Here is a 17,911-nt window from a genome sequence, read left to right as displayed (position 1 = left end):
TCAAAGGTTTTGGTAAATTTCCTAATTCAGGGAGGAGTAGGTTGAAATTAATGATGTGCTTCCCTCCATTTGTTCCTTTCCACTTTTTTGGAACACCAGGAGATAGCAAAAAATTACTTAAGCCGAACCTTGATTTGTTATAGAAGACCCTGAAAATGAGAGAGAGAAGAGAGAAGAGGGAGGGAAAGATGGAAGGAAGGAAGGAGGGAGGGAGAGAGGGACGGAGGGAAGCGGAGAGAGGAAAGGGAAGGGAGGCAGGAAGAGGGAGGAGAGAGGGAGACACAGACATGGAGAGGGAGAGAGGGGAAGGAGGAGAAGTGGGGGTGGAAGAAAAAGAACACACGCTCTGGTGGCCTAGTGGTAAGAAAATGTGTTGCAATTTCAAAGGCACATGGTTCAAATCCACTAGCTGCTCTATGGGAGAAGGATGGGAAGTCTCCTTAGGTGCCATTGCCATTTACTGCTGAAAACCCACTAGAGAGTCAGCTATGAGTTGGTTCAGACATATATATACACACACACACACACACACACATATATATATATACATATATACACACACATATATATACATACATACATACACACACATATATATACATATGTATGTATATGTATATGTATATATGTATGTCTATGTGTGTGTGTGTGTGTGTGTATATGTTGTTTGAGTCAGAATGAACCCTTAGCTGATAGCCGATGCTCCCAGTGGGTTTTCAGAGGCAGTAAATCACATGTAAGGAAATTGCCTATCCTTTCCCTATGGATTCAAACTGTATGCCTTTAGGATTGCACTGCATCTTCTTACCACTAAGCCACCTGATATGTATGAACAAGTATGTATGTAACAAGTTAGTACAAACTTAGTTAACTTAGAAAAACAGACACTTATCATGTCAGTGTTAGTGGACAGATGGAGTCTGGGCATGGCTTAGCTGGGTCCTGTACTCAGACCTAACATGGTTTTAATAAGAATGTCCCCAGGCTACATTCCTTTCTTTCTCTCTTGCAGGCTTATTTGTTTATTGGCAAAATTCAATTCTTAGTTGCTCTAGAGCTAAAGTGCCTATTTCTCACCAGCTCTTAGCCAGGGGCCACACTCAGTTCTTAAATGCATCTCACAATTTCTTGTCACATATCGTCTATCTATCTACTTTTAAATATACAGGAGACCAAGGTTTCTAGATCTCTTTTAAAGGGCTCCCATGATTACATCCAGGCTCACCTAGGATAATATTCCTTCTGCTTAACTAAAAGTCACTTAATTAGGCACTGACTTAGGATTGTGTAGAGAAAGTGAACCAATAATACACATAAATGGTCACATGTATACACACATAAACATGGATGTGTATGTACATACTTTATATTGTTGTTGTTAGGTACCTTAGAGTCATTTCTGACTCATAGAAACCCTGTATACAACAGGATGAAATCTCTGGTCCTGTGACGTCCTCATAGTCACACTTGAGCCCATTTTTCTAGTCACTGTGTAGAGAATTACTTGTTGAGAGTCTTCCTTCCTCTGTTTTTACTGATTCTTTAACTAAGCATGTTGTTCTTCTCCAGGGGCTGGTCCCTCTGAATAATATGTGCAAAGTATCTTGAGATGAATTTTTGTCATCCTTACTTTAAGGACCATCCTAGGTTCACTTCATGCAAAACAGTTCTATTTGTTCTCTTGGCATTCTATGATAGAGTTATTATTCTTGGACAACATACGATTTACTGGTTTCAGTTTCATAGTCTTCTTTATTCACCATCTAACTTTTCTCATAAAGTGATTAAAAATACTATGGCTTGGTTCAGGTGAAGCTTGGTTTTCAGAATGGTATCCCTCTTCTATCACACCTTAAAGAGGTCCTCTGCAGCAGATTTGTTTATTGCAATATATAATTTGATTTCTTGGAAATTACTTTCAAGGACATTGATTGTGGATTTCCTTGAAGTGAAACCCTTGACAACTTCAGTCTTTTCTTCATTTCTCATGATGTTGCATATTGACCCAGTTGTGAAGACTTGTTGTCTTTATGTGAAGTGTAAACCACATTGACAGCTACAGGGCTCCAACTCTTTGTTTTTAGCAAAAGAAGTTGTGTTTTCTGCATATCACAAGCTTCCTCTAATCACGATGCTTTGTTCTTCTAGTATAGCATCTTGGATTATTTATTCAGCATATGAATTGAATAAATATGATGAAAGATGTAACCATTAAGCACACTTATCCTGATTTTAAACCATATAGTATCCAGTTGTTGCATCAAAACAACTGCTTCCTGGTCTGTGTTCAGGTTTCTCATGAGTACAATTAATAGTCTAGTATTCACACCCTTCATAGTGTTTTCCATAATTTGTTCTGATTCACACTTCCCATCAAGAGTAAAACACATCCTTCTGGTACTATCTGCACTTAGCCAAGTTTCATCAGACATCAGTAATGAGATTCCTGTCCCACAGTTTCTTCTAAATCCAGCTTGAATTTCTGGAAGTTCTTGTTTATGTACAATGCCATATTTATAAATTCTTTTCAACCAGACTTACACATGATAGTAATGATATTGTATCTAATTTTGCAGCCTATTCTACAGCTTTCTTGAAATAGTTCAATTGTTATTCCATCAATTCTTGGAGCCTTGTTTCTTTCAATGTCTTCATTGTAGCTTGAGCTTTTTTCTTCAGCATCTTTCTTTATCACACGATACCTCCTTAAAATGGATGAGCATCAACCATAATTATTTTTGGTACAGTGATAATGTAGATTCTTTGCGTCTTCTTTTGGTGCTTCCTGCATCACTCAATATTTTACATATATAATTCTTCAATATTGCAATTCAAGCCTAATTTTTTATTTAAGTTTTTCAGCTTGAGAAATGCCCAACATGTTCTTTATTTCTTTGTATTGTGTTTTAACTCCAGGTCCTTGCACTGCATTATATTATTTTATATTTATCTCCACAAATCACCCTTTAAAAAAATCTTATATTTACCTTTCTGAAATCACCATTTTCCCCTTTCATTTTACCTACTCTGTATTTAAGAGAAAATTTCATAGTCTCTTTTGACATCCATTCTGGCCTTGTCTTTCTTTCCTGTCATTTTCATGACCTGTTGTTTCTTCCTGTATGATGTCCTTCGTGTTATCCCACAACTTACCTGATCTTCAGTTTTGAATGGTTGATACCAGTCCATTTCAACTCACTAATGCAAAGGATGGTGATATTTATGTGTTCCGTTTTTGTTGTTAGCAACTTCCAATTTCTTTAAATTCACATGCCACATATTCCTTGTACTGGTTATTAATGGATGCTTGATGCTATTCCTTCTCATTTTGAGCCACACATCAGCAAACGAAGAGTTGTTGTGGGTTTTTTTGTTGTTGTTGAACCTTTTCCCCCCCATTGTAAAAAGACTCGTGAAACACCTGTGTTATATGCAGATGACACAACCCTGCTTTTTGAAACTATGGAGGACCAAGCACTTGCTGCAGAAGGTCAAAGACTATAGTCTTCAGTATGGATTGAAATTCAACATCAAGAAGACAAAGATTCTCACCACTAGGCCAATTGGCAGCACCATGATAGATGGAAAAGAGATTGAGGTTGTTAACAATTTCAGCTTACTCAGTTCCACAGTCAACATTCTAGGCACTAGTAGTAAGAAAATAAAAAGATGAGTTGCATTAGGGAAGTCGGCTGTCAAGGACCTCTCCAAGGTGCTTAAGAGCAATGGTGTGCCTGATCGAGGCCGTAGTCTTTACAGTTACTTGCTATACATCAGAGAGCTAGACAATGACTAAGAATGAGAGAAGAATGGCCTTTGAGTTGTGAGGTTGGAGAAGTGTATTGAACATACCGTGGACCACCAAGAGAACAAACAGTCTGTTTGGGAGAGAGTGAAACCAAGTTTCTCTTTGGAGGAAAGGATTTTGAAGGTCCATTTCATAAACTTTGGGGCACATGGTCATAAAGGACCAGTTCTTGGATGGTCCTTCATGATACTTGGAAGGGTGGAGGGACAGCACAGGAGAGGAAGACCCTGGATAAGATGGATTGACACAGTAACTAGGGTAATGGGGTAGGGTGTCAGAGTTGGTGAGACTGACTCGGGATAGGGTAGTGTTCAGAGCTATTGTTCATAGGGTTGGTATGAGGCACAGGTAACACAATGACACATAAAAACAACAACACAAATAAACTCTACTTTGAGGAGGCAACTATTTCTTTGTCGTAGTTTGAGTAAGTACCTTCTAGACCTAAGAGCCTCATCTTTTGGCCCAATGTCAGATAATGTTCTGCTGATACTCATAAAGTTTCACAAGCTCATTTATTTCAGAAGTGAATGACTAGTCGTGTTTTCTAGCCTGTTTTATTCTGGAAGCTCCACTGAATTTTTCCCATTTAGATGACCTTGTATTTGAAATTCAGGTGACATAATTTCCAACATCTCAACAATATGAAAGCTACCACAATATGACAGCTACCACAGTACAACATACTAACAGACTAACTAACAGACTAACTAATGTGTATATATGCTGGTCATGGGGAGTTCACTTTAAGAAAATGGCTCATAGGATTTTGTTGTTATGTGTCATAGAGTCACTTGCACTCATAGCAGCCCTATGTCCAACACTTCTGGAACCTGTCCAATCTTGAGCCAATTCCATCATCTCTGACACACCTACCTCCATTACCTCAGTCACTGTATCAATCCATTTCTTCCAAGGTCTTCCTCTCTTGCACTGTCATTCCACCCTTCCAAGCATGATGTCCCTCTTCAAGGTCTGGCCCTCCTGGCAACATGGCAAAGTATGTGAGTGTGAGACTAAGCCTCAAAATCCTTGCCTCCAAGGACCAGCTAGATTTCACTCTCTCCAGGACAGACCTGTTTGTTCTCTTAGTAGTCTATAGTATCTCTACTCTTGTTTCAGTACTGTTCTCCAGCACCAAAGCTCAAAGGCATTGAATCTTCTTCTTTATCCTTAGTCTTTGCCCAGCTCTCTGCTCCATAGCACTTTACTCTCTAGACTATGATTGTAGAGACTAGCAAATCCAAAATCTATAGGTCAGGAATCAGTCTAAAGACGTGAGTAGATTTGTGACTCAGGATCCATAGATTAATTAACAAAGTCCAACATGAAGAAATAATTCTGACAAGATATTTATAATGCAAGTGACAATATATACGAAGAAACCTCTCTTTCCAGCTGACTAAATATGTGCTTAAATTTCCTTGTGGGATGTAATGATATTCTATTAGACTGCAACTAGACTGTTTAACCAAATCAAGACAGAATGACACCTATAATCAGTAGTCACTGCCAGTGGTTTTGGGTTTTTGTTCACACCTTAATTACAAGGGGTGTAGGAAAGGAAAGCTCCAAATGAGGTAGATTGACACAGTAACTGGGACTATGGGGGTTGGTGTGTCAGAGTCAGTGAGACTGGCTCAGGATGGGGCAGGCGTCAGAGCTGTTGTACAGAGGGTTGCTTTGAGTCAACTCAATGACACATAACAACACCACCACCACAATCATCAATGGCATCTGTCATATCCACACGCATTGCCCACATGCAAGGGAAGAAGATTATACAAGATAGGCTCTTTAACAGTGAAGACGGTGAGACTCCAGCTCATGTACTTTGGACATATTATTGGAAGAAACCAATCCCTGGGAAAGGATATCATACTAGGTTAAAATAGAGGTCAACAAAAAAGAAGACGATCCTCAAGGAGATGGATTGACATGGTAGATGCAACAATTGAGCTTAAATACATTAATGATTGTGCAGAAGAGACAGGATCAGGCAGTGCTTTATCCTGTATTATATAGATTCACTGTGAGTTGGATGATGCAGGATAGAGCAAGGAGAACAGTTACACACTGAGTTTCTATGCATCAACTTGGTACTTAACAACAACAGTGTGAGTCAGAACCACTTCACAGTTCCTAACAGCAATGTGTGCTAGAGGAAGGGAGCCTTGAAGGCCATTCTAGATCTTTTTGAAAACCATTTTTTGACTGGTTACTTGCAGAGTTTATCTATTGTTCTTCACACTCACTAATATCTCTACGTATCAAATTCACTAAATGACTAAATTTTCATTTTGATTGCCTTTGCCTACTTAACACATTTGGGAAGGATTCAGATTAGGAACAGCACAAAGTGAAGGGAAATTTAAAAAAATATATAAGTCTAGTACCAATGACCACTCAAAAAATGTTCTTAAAATTTTCCTCTTTTTATCACTCCAAAAGTTTTCCCAGCAATTGTAAAAATGAAATATCCTGTTTATTTTTTTCTTTTTCTTAAAAAATAACTAGCTGATCCTCCAGTGGGTTTACAGAGAGAGGTAATTAATTGCATGAGAGGAGATTGCCCATCCTTCTCCAACAGAGCAGTTGGTGAATTTGAACTGTGTACCTTTGGGTTTGTCAGTTCCTTACCATTAAGCCACCAGAGCTCCGAAATATCCTGTTTAAACAATATTATGATAGATTGCTGCCAGCAGAAAATTAACTCTATATAAATCTTAATTTTTTCTATATTGCCTTTCAAGTAGTATTTATAATTAGCTACAGAAAATATAGCATTACATTATCTGTAATTTTAAAAATGCATCTAAATTTTAAAAAAAACTAAAATTTGCTGAAGGTCAAGTTTACAGCATTAAGAGAAATGTAGCCAATCATTAATCCATACAGTGATTGTCTGTTAGTTGAGAAGCCCAATTTTATAAGCCAAGGTTAACAATCTATCATTTCAACATAAAACCACTTGCTACTATTTTGAAATTTCATCTGTTCAATTAAGAATATAAAGCAAATTAACCAAGACATACATTATGCATATAGTGAAAATATTAAAGTATTTAACAAGGAAATATACTCAATACCAGTCTTTAAATATTAAAAACCATAATTTTGAGATTCATAGCCAGACATGCTACTTGACTGTGATATATTTAGAAGATTATATATAGTTTGTCTTCTTGTATACAGACAATATTTCTTCCTTCATTAACCCTTTCAAAGAGAATTTTTATTTTGCTGCTTTGAACTCAGACAGCAATCGTATGTTCTCGATTCTTGTCACTGCCTACCTTTTACTTCCTTTTAATAAGAGTAAATACTCAGTTTAAGTCATACGAATATTTCTGCAGCATTGAGAATTTTTCAATATACAATTTTCCTCACTACACCTGTTTTTGCTTTCTCTAATAAGGTTAAATTAAACACTAAATTTCATAAGTTATTCCACTACCTGAGGGGGGGAAAGTGGCATCTTAAGAATTTTGACATTTTCATTTTCTGCATTATTTCTGATTCATGCTACATAATTCAGGCGTTTGACTGAATTTAGATCAGTGAACTGATTGGCAGTCTAAACAATGTTTTGCACAAAAGATGTTTGAATAAATTGGGATGTTTGTTTAGCTTTTGGTTACTCTTTGCTCCTTTATTATTTGAACTTTCCTCTCTAAGGGACAGTGAAGGGAGAGGTAGACCCTGAATGAGAAGGATTGAGACAGTAACAGGGGTAATGGGGGTAGGTGTGTCTGTGTCAGTGAGATGGGCTCAGGACAGGGCAGGCTTCAGAGTTGATGCACCTAAAGTCTCTATGAGTCACTGGCAACTCGATGGCACATAACATCATCAACAACAACAACAACTCTAAACTATTAATATTTCGGACACACTCGACACAGTCCTATCCCTTCGAGGTTGATCTTACTGATAATGCATGTTAACCCCAAACCCCAATTCATCCTAACTGTTATAAAACATTGGTATAGTGTGCCTTTGGCTACAAATTCAGTAAACAAGCAAATAGCATTTAAGGCCTTTAACTCAGGGAGTTTGTTTTTAATTTAAATCACCTAAACATTGATCTGAGTCAGACATTTCCAGTTAATATGAAATCACATAGCACTTCTGGTTATGCTTACTATGTTTGACATGTTTGCCATAGTGTCACCTGTTCCTCTCCTGGACTCAAAGTATCAAAGTTTGTATCTCCAAGAATTCATGAGTAAAGTCATGAATAGAGTCAAAACCTCTACATATAATGTAAACATCTCTAGAGAATACTTAGGTGTTCTTAAGGAGCTTTGATGGTAAGGGTTGGTAAGGAGCTCAGACTGGCTTCACAGTAAGGAATTGCCCTGCAACCTGAAGGCATGCAGTTTGAATCTATCAGCTACTGCAGGAAAACAATGAGCACTCTCCCATGTAATTTTGTTGGCTGCCATTGTTAGGTTCCATCATGTCCAGTATGACTCACAGCAACCCTGTGAACAACAGATCTAAACCCTGTCCTATCCTCTGCCACCATCCTCATCCGTGGCTCACTGGAGCCCATTGCTGCAGTCACTGCGTTAATCCATCTGGTTTACAGTCTACCTATCTTTCTCTTATGCTCTGCCTTTCCAGGAATAATGTCCCTCTCCAAGAAATAGCCTCTCCCAGCAAGGTGCCCACAGTATGCCATCTTTACCTCCAGGGAACATGCTGGCTACACCTTCTCCAAGACATATCTATCTGCTCACTCTTTTGGCAGTTCAAGGGAAACTCAGAACTCTCATCCAGCACCGAAGCTCAAAGGCATCAATTCTTCTATTATCTTTATTCATTATCCAGCTCTCAGATGTACCTTAGTCTTCAAACTGGTATCATTACTCCTCAATAATTTGGAGAGGTCCCTGAAAACAGACTTTTCCAATGCAGTATGTCTCCTGATCTCCTGACTGCTAACACCAACAGTGTAGATTATGGATCCAGGTAGAAGTTGTTGACAGTTAATCTTTAATCCATCTCTCATGATGTTGCCTACATATCCAGAGGTGAGGAGTTTTGTTTTCTCTCTGTTGAGATCCATATTGAAGGCTATATTCTTTGATCTTTTCCAGCAAGCGCTTCTGGTCTGCCTCACTTTTAGCCGGCAAGGTTTTGTCATCTGCATAACATAGATTCTTGATGAGTCTCCCTCCAGTAGAGTCCAGTTTCTTGAATAATTTGCTCAGTATACAGTTTGAATTGATATGAAGAGGAAAAATGCAACCCTCAAGCACACCTTTCTTATATAAGTTTTGCATGAACACAATGAAGTGTTCTGGGAGTTCCATTCTTCTCAATGTTAGCCATAATTTGTCAGGGTCCACACAGTCAAATGCCTTTTCATTCATAAGTAAAGTATAAATAAACATTTTTCTGGTGTTCTCTGCTTTTATCCAGGATCCATCCAACATCAACAATGATATCCCTAGTGCCACAGCCTCTTCGAACCTGGCTTAAACTTCTAGCAGTTTTCTGCTGATGTACCATTCTAGCCATTTTGTAATGATCTTCAGCAATATTTTGCTTGCATGTGATGTTAATCAATACTTTCTACATTCTATTGAATCACCTATCTTGAGAATAGTATCTCTTCCAGTCAGCCAGCCAGGCAGCCGTCCTCCAAATTTCCTAGTGAGCAGATCTAAGGCTGCGTCTCTTAAAACATGTCAATTGGTATTCCCTCAATTCCTGGGGCCTTATTTTTTTGCCAATATCTCAGTGCAGTGTTGGAAAATTCTTTTTGGTTCAGTGACTTTGTGTGTTTCTTCCATCTTCTTTTGATGCTTCCTAGATCATTCAAGACTTTTCCCATAGCATGTCTCAATATTCAAACTCAAAACTTCAATATGTTTTTCAGTTCTTTCAAATTTAGAAATAACGAGCGAGTTATTTCCTTTTTATTCTCCAATTTCGGTTATCTGCACATTCCATTATAACACTTTGCTTTGTCTTCTTAATATGCCCTTTGACATTTTCTGTTTATCTCCAGCATTTCTTCTTTTTGTTTTGGCTTTTCAAAACTCTAATTCAATTTTCAGAGTCTTGTCTGACTTCCATTTTGGTTTTTTCTTTCTCCTCTGTCTCTGTCTTAGTAAAGACCTTTTACTCTCTTCATTTATGATATCCTTAATGTCATCCCACAACTCGTTTCCATCAAATCTCTTCTTAAATGCAGATGGAATAGACTTAAGATCATGTTTAGTTTCTCACTGACTTGTTTTCATTTTCTTCGGCCTCAGTTTGCACTTGCACATGAGTAATTGATAGTGTAGTCCACAGTCAGCACCTGGCCTTTTTTGGTCAGTCTTTTGACACCACCATCCCTTGCTCAGCCTCTTAGATTCAAGCAGGATAGGCCTGGAAACCTGGAAAGCCTTTTTTCCATGTGATTTACAGCCTCTGAAAACCCACTAGTGGAGCAGCTGTAGGTGATAACAGTACATAATAACATCAACTGTCTGTGTGCTGTAAGGAGCACTGATGGCACAGTTCATAGTATGTTGTACTGCTAACCAAAGGCCACATGTCTCCAGAAGTTGGAATACACTGGTTGCTCCCCAAAAGGAAGATGGGTGGCCTATTACTGTTAAGATTTATGGATTTGTAAACCCAAAGCAGAGTCACTATGAGTTGGAATCAGCTCAGTGGCCCTGGGCTTGAGTGGGCTTTTTTGTTTGTTTTTATCATTTTATATACTTGGGTTCAATACTCTGTGAAGGTGACAGAAAGGAGGCTAACCAGATATGGGCTCTTATCTTCTAGAATCTGAAGTCAGACTTCAGGGTCAAGTTAAAGAATCTTGGTAGGCAAATCTGAGATTAGAAATAATGACCATTTTGTTATTTGTAGATCAAACTAACTGTATTTCTTTACAAACCAATACTTACAAAGTGCTCGGCATAGCTAGCAACTGTTTAATAGGCATTACATGCTAGTATCATTATTATCTGTTAGTCATATCTTTCACCCAAATGATCCTCTTATCATAGATATAACAGAATTATGAGTGGATGAGTAAAACGAGATAGGATTCCTTAGTCGTCAATGAAGACTAATTTTGTGCCACAAACTTAAAGGAGCTCAGGCTTGCCTGGTGACATGTATGTGCACTGAGAGTAATTCCCTTTCTTATCATAATATCCAGTTTTTCATTGGCATTGTACAAAGCTGGTAGATGCCTCCAGGTGTGTAAGGGTGGCTACTGAGAACATTAACAAATCCAGTCATTACAATTGACTGTTTCCTCACTATTGTCCACTTAAAGCATTTCCCATGCTAATATTGTTGGGGGAACCTGAAAACACCATAGTAAAACCACTGTTTTTGAAAAAAGGTATTTTATTTTTCTTTCCATAGCATAAAAACAAGCTATGTTCATCATAGAAAATACAAGAAAAAAATCACTTAATTCAATGGAATACAGAGAACTACTCTTGACAGTTTATTTATGCATATTTCCTTCCAGTTTGTTCCCAGTGCATAGAAAGAAATGGCATTTTAGAATAACATCATATTTTGCAATTGTAGTGGGTTCCCCCCTGCCCTGCTTAAATTGGTATTATTCTTCTCTGGTATTATTTCCATTGGTTATACAAATTCATTTAACTTATTCCCAGTAGTCGAACATTTTCATTTTTAAAATTGTTTTCTTTTCCAAGTAATCCATTGACAGAATAACTGGGTTACCATTGTTGAATTTATGTATTTATAATTATTTAAAGCATGGAGAAAATATTTGGGAGTCAAACCAGTTTAGCTGGCAGAAGTGAATGGTTGCATGTAGGGTGTTTGTGTGCTTATGTAACCTATTAGAGAGTGTGGGAAGTCATGGAATTCATGGATACAGAAAATAATTTCCCTAAGGCACTGAAAAAAAAAGAGAGAGAGACCTTTTTATAATTAGAAACTATCAATAGCTCCCCAGATGGTCTGTGCTTAATAGAATACATTTAAATTCACTAACTTAACTTGGGACCTTTATGTCACCTGTTTGTTGTAGTATACATTTTTTAAAAAAAAAAAAATTCCTCTCCCAGAGAAATTATTATTTTTTAAATAACCAGTTTTTAATTTAATTATCCAATTTTTATCATTTTAGGTTTCTCGAGCCGTTGTTTCTTAATTTTAACTGGGCTTGTCAATCAATTCTTTTTGCCAGGAATGCCATCTCCAACCACATTGAAGAAGTCAGAGAAGTCTGGTTTCAGCAGCCCCTCACCTTCACAGACTTCCTCCTTGGGAACGGCATTCACACAGCATCACAGACCTGTCATCACAGGACCCAGAGGTGAGCCTCTATACAATGGCATTCAGACCAGTGTAGCAGAATGAGAGACTTTGAGGACTCCTCCCCCAAGAATGCTCCTAGAGACATTGAGTGTTCCAATTTCTTACCTTAGGGAACAGCTTGGAAATACTTAGGAAGCCAGGACATTTGATCGCATCCCTGGATAGTGCAAGCAATTCATGCCCTGGACTGCTCAACAATATGTTTAGAGGCTTTACTCCACCCAGAGGAGCCTCAGAGAAAGGACCAGCTATCTATTTATGAATACTCATCCAATGAGATCACGTTAGGATCATAGTCCTACTATGACAGGCAGGGGATTGTCATGGGTTGAAATTTACTTGAAAACAACTGATAATATAGCAAACATTATGGATCATTTCCTAATACAAAAAGGGACTAAGGCTATTTCTTTACCAGTGGAGTTTTGCATAAAGGTTGGAAGTATTTGAATTGAACCCAAATATAATCTGTCTCAGTTTATCTGTGTGTACATGGATGTGCGTTTTAGGTAAATATCTTTTTGTATGGTAACTTACCTATTTTCAAGGAATAGCTGATTTTCAATCTCTTATCCCTACAGAATCTCTATCCATGAAACCTGATTTCAATATGTGGCATTTTGTGTTGAGGTTGTTTGTATCAGGGTGTTGACGAGCAGTCTTCACCCATTCCTTTTGAAGTGGTAGATAGTTTGTCTGGTTCTCATTGCAGTGTTTTCATTATTTTTGCCTCGTGTGCTTTTAAGTTTATTATTAAAATGTGTCCACAAGAAATATTATTTGTATTTCACATTAAAGACAAGCTTTAAACCTCAAGAGAATGTCAGCAAATCACTTAACTTGATCTTATTACAAGATGAAAATATTTATTAGTTTGTTTATGAAACTCTCACAGTAGGAGTATGAATAATTGTAACCACGTTTGCTTTCTTCCATCAGAGTTTTGTTTAGGTAGGTCTGTGATCTACCAGCTGGTATCATAAAATATCCTAGAAAATTATAGTCTCTTGTCTACTGTGACTTACATCTGGGGAAACTGATATTTCTTGCATTAATCTCTATGTTAGCCCCACAAATCTGAATCTCTTTACAAACACTCCATGTGCATCTTGGGAAAAGAAGGCATTTGAGTGGGTGGGTTAATGCACATGTAGAGAGAGCACATTAAAGTAAGGATTTGACTATTGTGAAAAGCCATTTCTATATTTACAATTATTGGAATTTCCTTGCTCCTTTAAATATCCTGTGATCACTGGGAACTTTCTGAAGATTTGACAGCATTTTACTTGCATGGGTGTATATATGGCATAATCAGAGATGTTTACCATACATATGTTTTTACTTTAAACCTGCCTCTAAATTGAATTATATAATCTCATTTTTGAATGAGATTACATAGTCATATGCCATAGTCAGCGCACATTGAACGTCTAAACTCTAGTAGAGTATATGTAACACTTTTAGTGAGAAATACAAGCAATCAAGGAGATAAAACATCTTTTTCTTATTCTTATGACCATAGGCTAATTGCCTTGTAAGAGCAAAAGTTTCTCTAGGAGTTCAGAAGTAGGAGTGAAGCTCATAAATGTATGAATGAAGAGTCATTCAGTCAATAAGGATTTTTACTGTCAGTCACTATATGAGAATCTTTGAGTGATGCATATGGTTAATGTGCTCAGCTGTTGATTGATAGATTGGAGGTTTATGCTATGAGGCACTTCAGAAGAAAGGTCTGGCGATGTTTTCCCCAAAAACCAGTAATTGAAAGCCTATGATGTGTACACAGTTCTACTCTGACATACATGAGACCATTATGAATCCAAATTTTCCCAATAGCAACTGATTATGACAGAAGGAAAGAGAGAGAGGGGGGTGTGGGGGGGGATCAGTACTCCCTCTCCTCATCAAGTATGTAGGAGGGAGGCATATAAGCGAATAAGTATTTAGAAGATTATGTGTAGTGTATTATTTTTGATCACTTTGTACTACATAAAGAGATTTCAAAGTGCAGTCAAGTCTTGAAGTCAAGTCTCAAAAGATGCTTAGAAGCATGGAAGACATCCCAGACAAAGGAGAGGTTCATATATAACAAGATAGAAAGGACTGGAAAGAACAAAGTACTAGCCTATTTTGCTTTTTGTCTTCTATATTTTTAATATTGTCATAAGTTAAATGCAGCCAGTTCTGATAAATGAACTTTTCTCCCCTCAGTCTCATATTCTTATTCAGAAACTACAGTAAAACAATGTATGTGAGTATACTTTAAAAAGCATAGACAATGTGCCTGTAGAAACATGTACTCATTAAATATTGAGTACCTACTATGCGTCTTACCTTAGAATTATAGTGCAACCCTTGGGGACTATCGTGAAGAGCTGCTTTGTCCTAGACAGCCAAGTGTGTTTGCTAAAAATGAATCACAGTGGGGTAAGTCAGAAGGGACCTACTTAGGCCATGTTGTTGTACAGCAGCTCTGAACCTTGCCCTGTCCTTAGCTAGTCTCACTAATTCCAACACACTAACTCCCACTGCCCTAGTCACTGTGTCAATCCATCTCATCTGGGTCTTCCTCTCCTGCACTGTCCCTCCACCATTCTGGGCATGATGTCTTTCTCCAGGGACTGTTCTCTCCTAGCCACATGTCCTAAGTATGTGAGATGGAACTTCAAAATCCTAGCCTCCAAAGAGAAACTTGGTTTCACCCTCTTCAAGACAGATGTATTTGTTTTCTTGGTAGTCCATGTTATGCTCAAGACTCTTTCCTAGCACCACAATTCTAAGGCATTGATTCTTCTTCTGTCAATCTTAGTCATTGTCCAGCTGTGAAGCATAGCATGTAATAGAAAAGGCCATGGCCTAGATTAGGTACATCTTAATCTCTAGACTAACATTGCTGCTTTTCACTACTCTAGAGAAATCCCTGACAGCAGATTTTCCCAGTGCAGTTTTAGTCTTTTGATCTCCTGACTGCTGGTGCCAAGAGTGTTGATTATGGAGCCAAGCAAGCTGTAATTGTTAACAGCCTCAATCTCTTCTCCATTTATCGTGGTGCTGCCAATTGGCCCAGTGGTAAGAATCTTTGTCTTCTTGATGTTGAACTTCAGTCACTTCAGTCCATATTGAAGACTACAGTCCTTGACTTTCTGCAGCAAGCACTTCAGGTCCTCCTCAGTTTCAGCAAGCATGGTTGTGTCATCTGCATAACGTAGGTTGTTGATGAGTCTATTTCCAATCCTGACACTACATTCCTCCTCTTAAAGCCCTGCTTCCCAAATGATCTGGCCTGGATTAGGCACGCTTTAGTCTCTAGACTAACATCGTTGCTATTCAGTACTCTGGAGAGGTCACTGACAGCAGATTTTCCCAATGCAGTTTGTTTTTTTATTTCAATTTCAGAATGATCTGTTCTGCATAGAGGTTGAAAACATATGGAGACAGAATGCATCCCTGACGTACTCCTTTCTTGATTTTGAACCATGCAGTGTTTCCCTGCTCTGTTCTGAGAACTGGTTCCTGGTTCAAGTATAGGTTTTGCATGAGCACAGTCAAGTGTTCTGGGATTTCCATTCTCCTCAAGGCTAGCCACAATTTGTTGTGTTCCATACACTCAAATGCCTTTGCAAAATCAATGAAACACAGATAGACATTCCTCTGGTACTCTTTACTTTCTGCCAAGATCCATCTGACATTGGCAGTAACATCTCTAGTGCCATGACCTCTTCTAAACCGAGCTTGTGTATTCTGATCTCTTGCTCCTATTTATATTTATAAACCTTTTTATGAGGAAAAGAGAAAGCTATCTAGTTTAAATCATGGAATACCAGTGATTCTTTATTTTCACCAGAATTCAAAATGATTCCTAATATCCTTGGTTCTCTTTTCTCAAAGTTTGCTCAGGTCCATGTTTACTGCTTCTCAGCTCTCTTAGTGATTTGTTGAGAGGGGTTGTAGTAGCTGTGATGAATCTTTTGCATTCTGTCTCTTTGCAAAGAATCATGATATTATAATTACTAATAAGAGTCCTCACCACTGTCCCGAGGGAGCTCTGATAGCCTAGTGGCAAGAAGCTGAGCTGCAATCTCAAAGGCATGTGCTTTGAGGCCACCAGCTGTTCTGCAGGAGAAAGATGGGCAGTCTCCCACCATGTGATTAGGTTCTGACTCAACAGTACACAACAGCAAAGCATATGTAAAAGATTTATGTTCAACCTCTCATTTAAGAAGCACTTACTAAAGGTACAATACATCTTTTCAGTCTTCTTTAGGACGCTTGAAAACGAATGCTTAAAATCACTTCATATCCAGAACTAGGAGTTAGTATTTCGGAAGTTAAGGCCACATTAGTGGAGGAAGCGTCTAACCAAAAACATCAGGGTGGGGTGGTTAGGAGATGTGGACCTAAAGGAGAATCCAGCCTCTGCAGCTCTTTTTAGTGTGTGGACTTGCCATAACGTGAAACAATAAATCATCTGAGAAGTCAGATGGAAAGTCAAACTTTAAAGAGAAGAGGCCTTGGCGGAAGGGAAAAAAATGCATCCTGTTACCTGTTTCTGGGATGAGGGTTAAGGTGAGGGGATGCTATTTATTGCACTCTTTCTCATAGATACAGCTCAGCAAGATTTCTGCTACCTTGCCTAAAATTTCACATAGAAAGAGTCCTGAACAATCAGTGTCTGTGTGAAGTATCTCAGTGCCTAAATCGAAAGTGATACCTTAACCGAGCTATGGAAAGCAAGTGCAGATAACTAAGAAAATAATGGCTCTAGTTTCTTTTATTATAAACAAAAGCTATATTTGCAAATTTGGTGACCACCTTCTCAAAAGACAAGTAGTCTTGAGTATTGCCTCTTGAAAAGAGACAATGTTGTGTAAATAGTTAAGTACATTACCATTCATTTGTTAGTTTGTTGTATTGTTGTGGCTTGTGTGTCTCTGTAATACTGGAGCAATGCGATTAGTATTTGAAATACCAATACGTTACCTATGGAGCATAGGTGTCAGCAGAGTTTCCAAAGTAAGACTGAGAGTTTCCAGACTAGAAAAATTGCAAGCCATGAAAAGTGAAATGGAACACTTAAAGATTGATATCCTGGACATTGGTGAGCTGAAAGGAACTCATATGGGCCATTGGCCATTTTCTATCAGATAATCCTATGGTTTGCTGTGTCAGGAATGACAAATTTAGGCGGAACAACATTACTTTCATTGTCCCAAAGTGGGAAGAATGACCCAGTAATCTTTTCTGAAGATATTAGCCATTGAAAACTGGATAGCAACAGAGCATTAGCTGATAGAGTGCCAGAAGGCAAGCTCCCTCAGATTGGAAGGCACTCAAAATACTACTGGGGAGAGTAGTTTCCTCAGAGTTAACTTAAATAACACGAATGGAGTAAAGCTTTCAAGGTCTCCATTTGCTGAAATGGCAAGACTCAAAATAAGAAGAAAACAGTTGCGCACGTCATTACTAATTGGCATGTGGAGTGGAAATGTATGAAGTACAAATCTAGGAAAAAATGCAAGCCATGAGAAGTGAAATAGAACATTTAAATATTGATTAATGACAATTAGTGAGCTAAAAGGAACTTGCATTGGCTCTTGGCCATTTTCTCTCAGATCATCCTATGTTCTTCTATGCCAGGCATGACAAATAGCACTGTATTCAGTGTCCAAAAGAATGCATAAAGATTATCCTGAAATACAACACTTCAATGATAGAATAATATCCATACACTGATGAAGAAGATCAGTTACTATGACTATCTTTCTTTTTTTTTTCTAGTAGAAT

At 38.1% G+C, this 17,911-nt stretch overlaps 1 protein-coding gene across 3 annotated transcripts in view; it reads left to right on the top strand.

Annotated features, from left to right (window-relative positions):
- The window catches only part of NFIA (nuclear factor I/A), a 522,110-nt gene that overhangs the window by 398,570 nt on the left and 105,629 nt on the right, over positions 1–17,911 (top strand). For all 3 annotated transcript variants that reach the window (XM_006879776.1, XM_006879778.1, XM_006879777.1), the window contains exon 7: positions 11,997–12,125. In XM_006879776.1, the coding sequence (XP_006879838.1) occupies positions 11,997–12,125 (129 nt within the window). The remainder of the gene's footprint in view (positions 1–11,996; positions 12,126–17,911) is intronic.

Source organism: Elephantulus edwardii, unplaced genomic scaffold (assembly GCF_000299155.1).
Source record: "Elephantulus edwardii isolate Elephantulus edwardi_28Jun2011 unplaced genomic scaffold, EleEdw1.0 scaffold00005, whole genome shotgun sequence".
Lineage (NCBI taxonomy): Eukaryota > Metazoa > Chordata > Mammalia > Macroscelidea > Macroscelididae > Elephantulus > Elephantulus edwardii.
The sequence above is the reverse complement of the archived record's forward strand: the minus strand, read 5'-3'. Positions and strand labels throughout refer to the sequence as shown.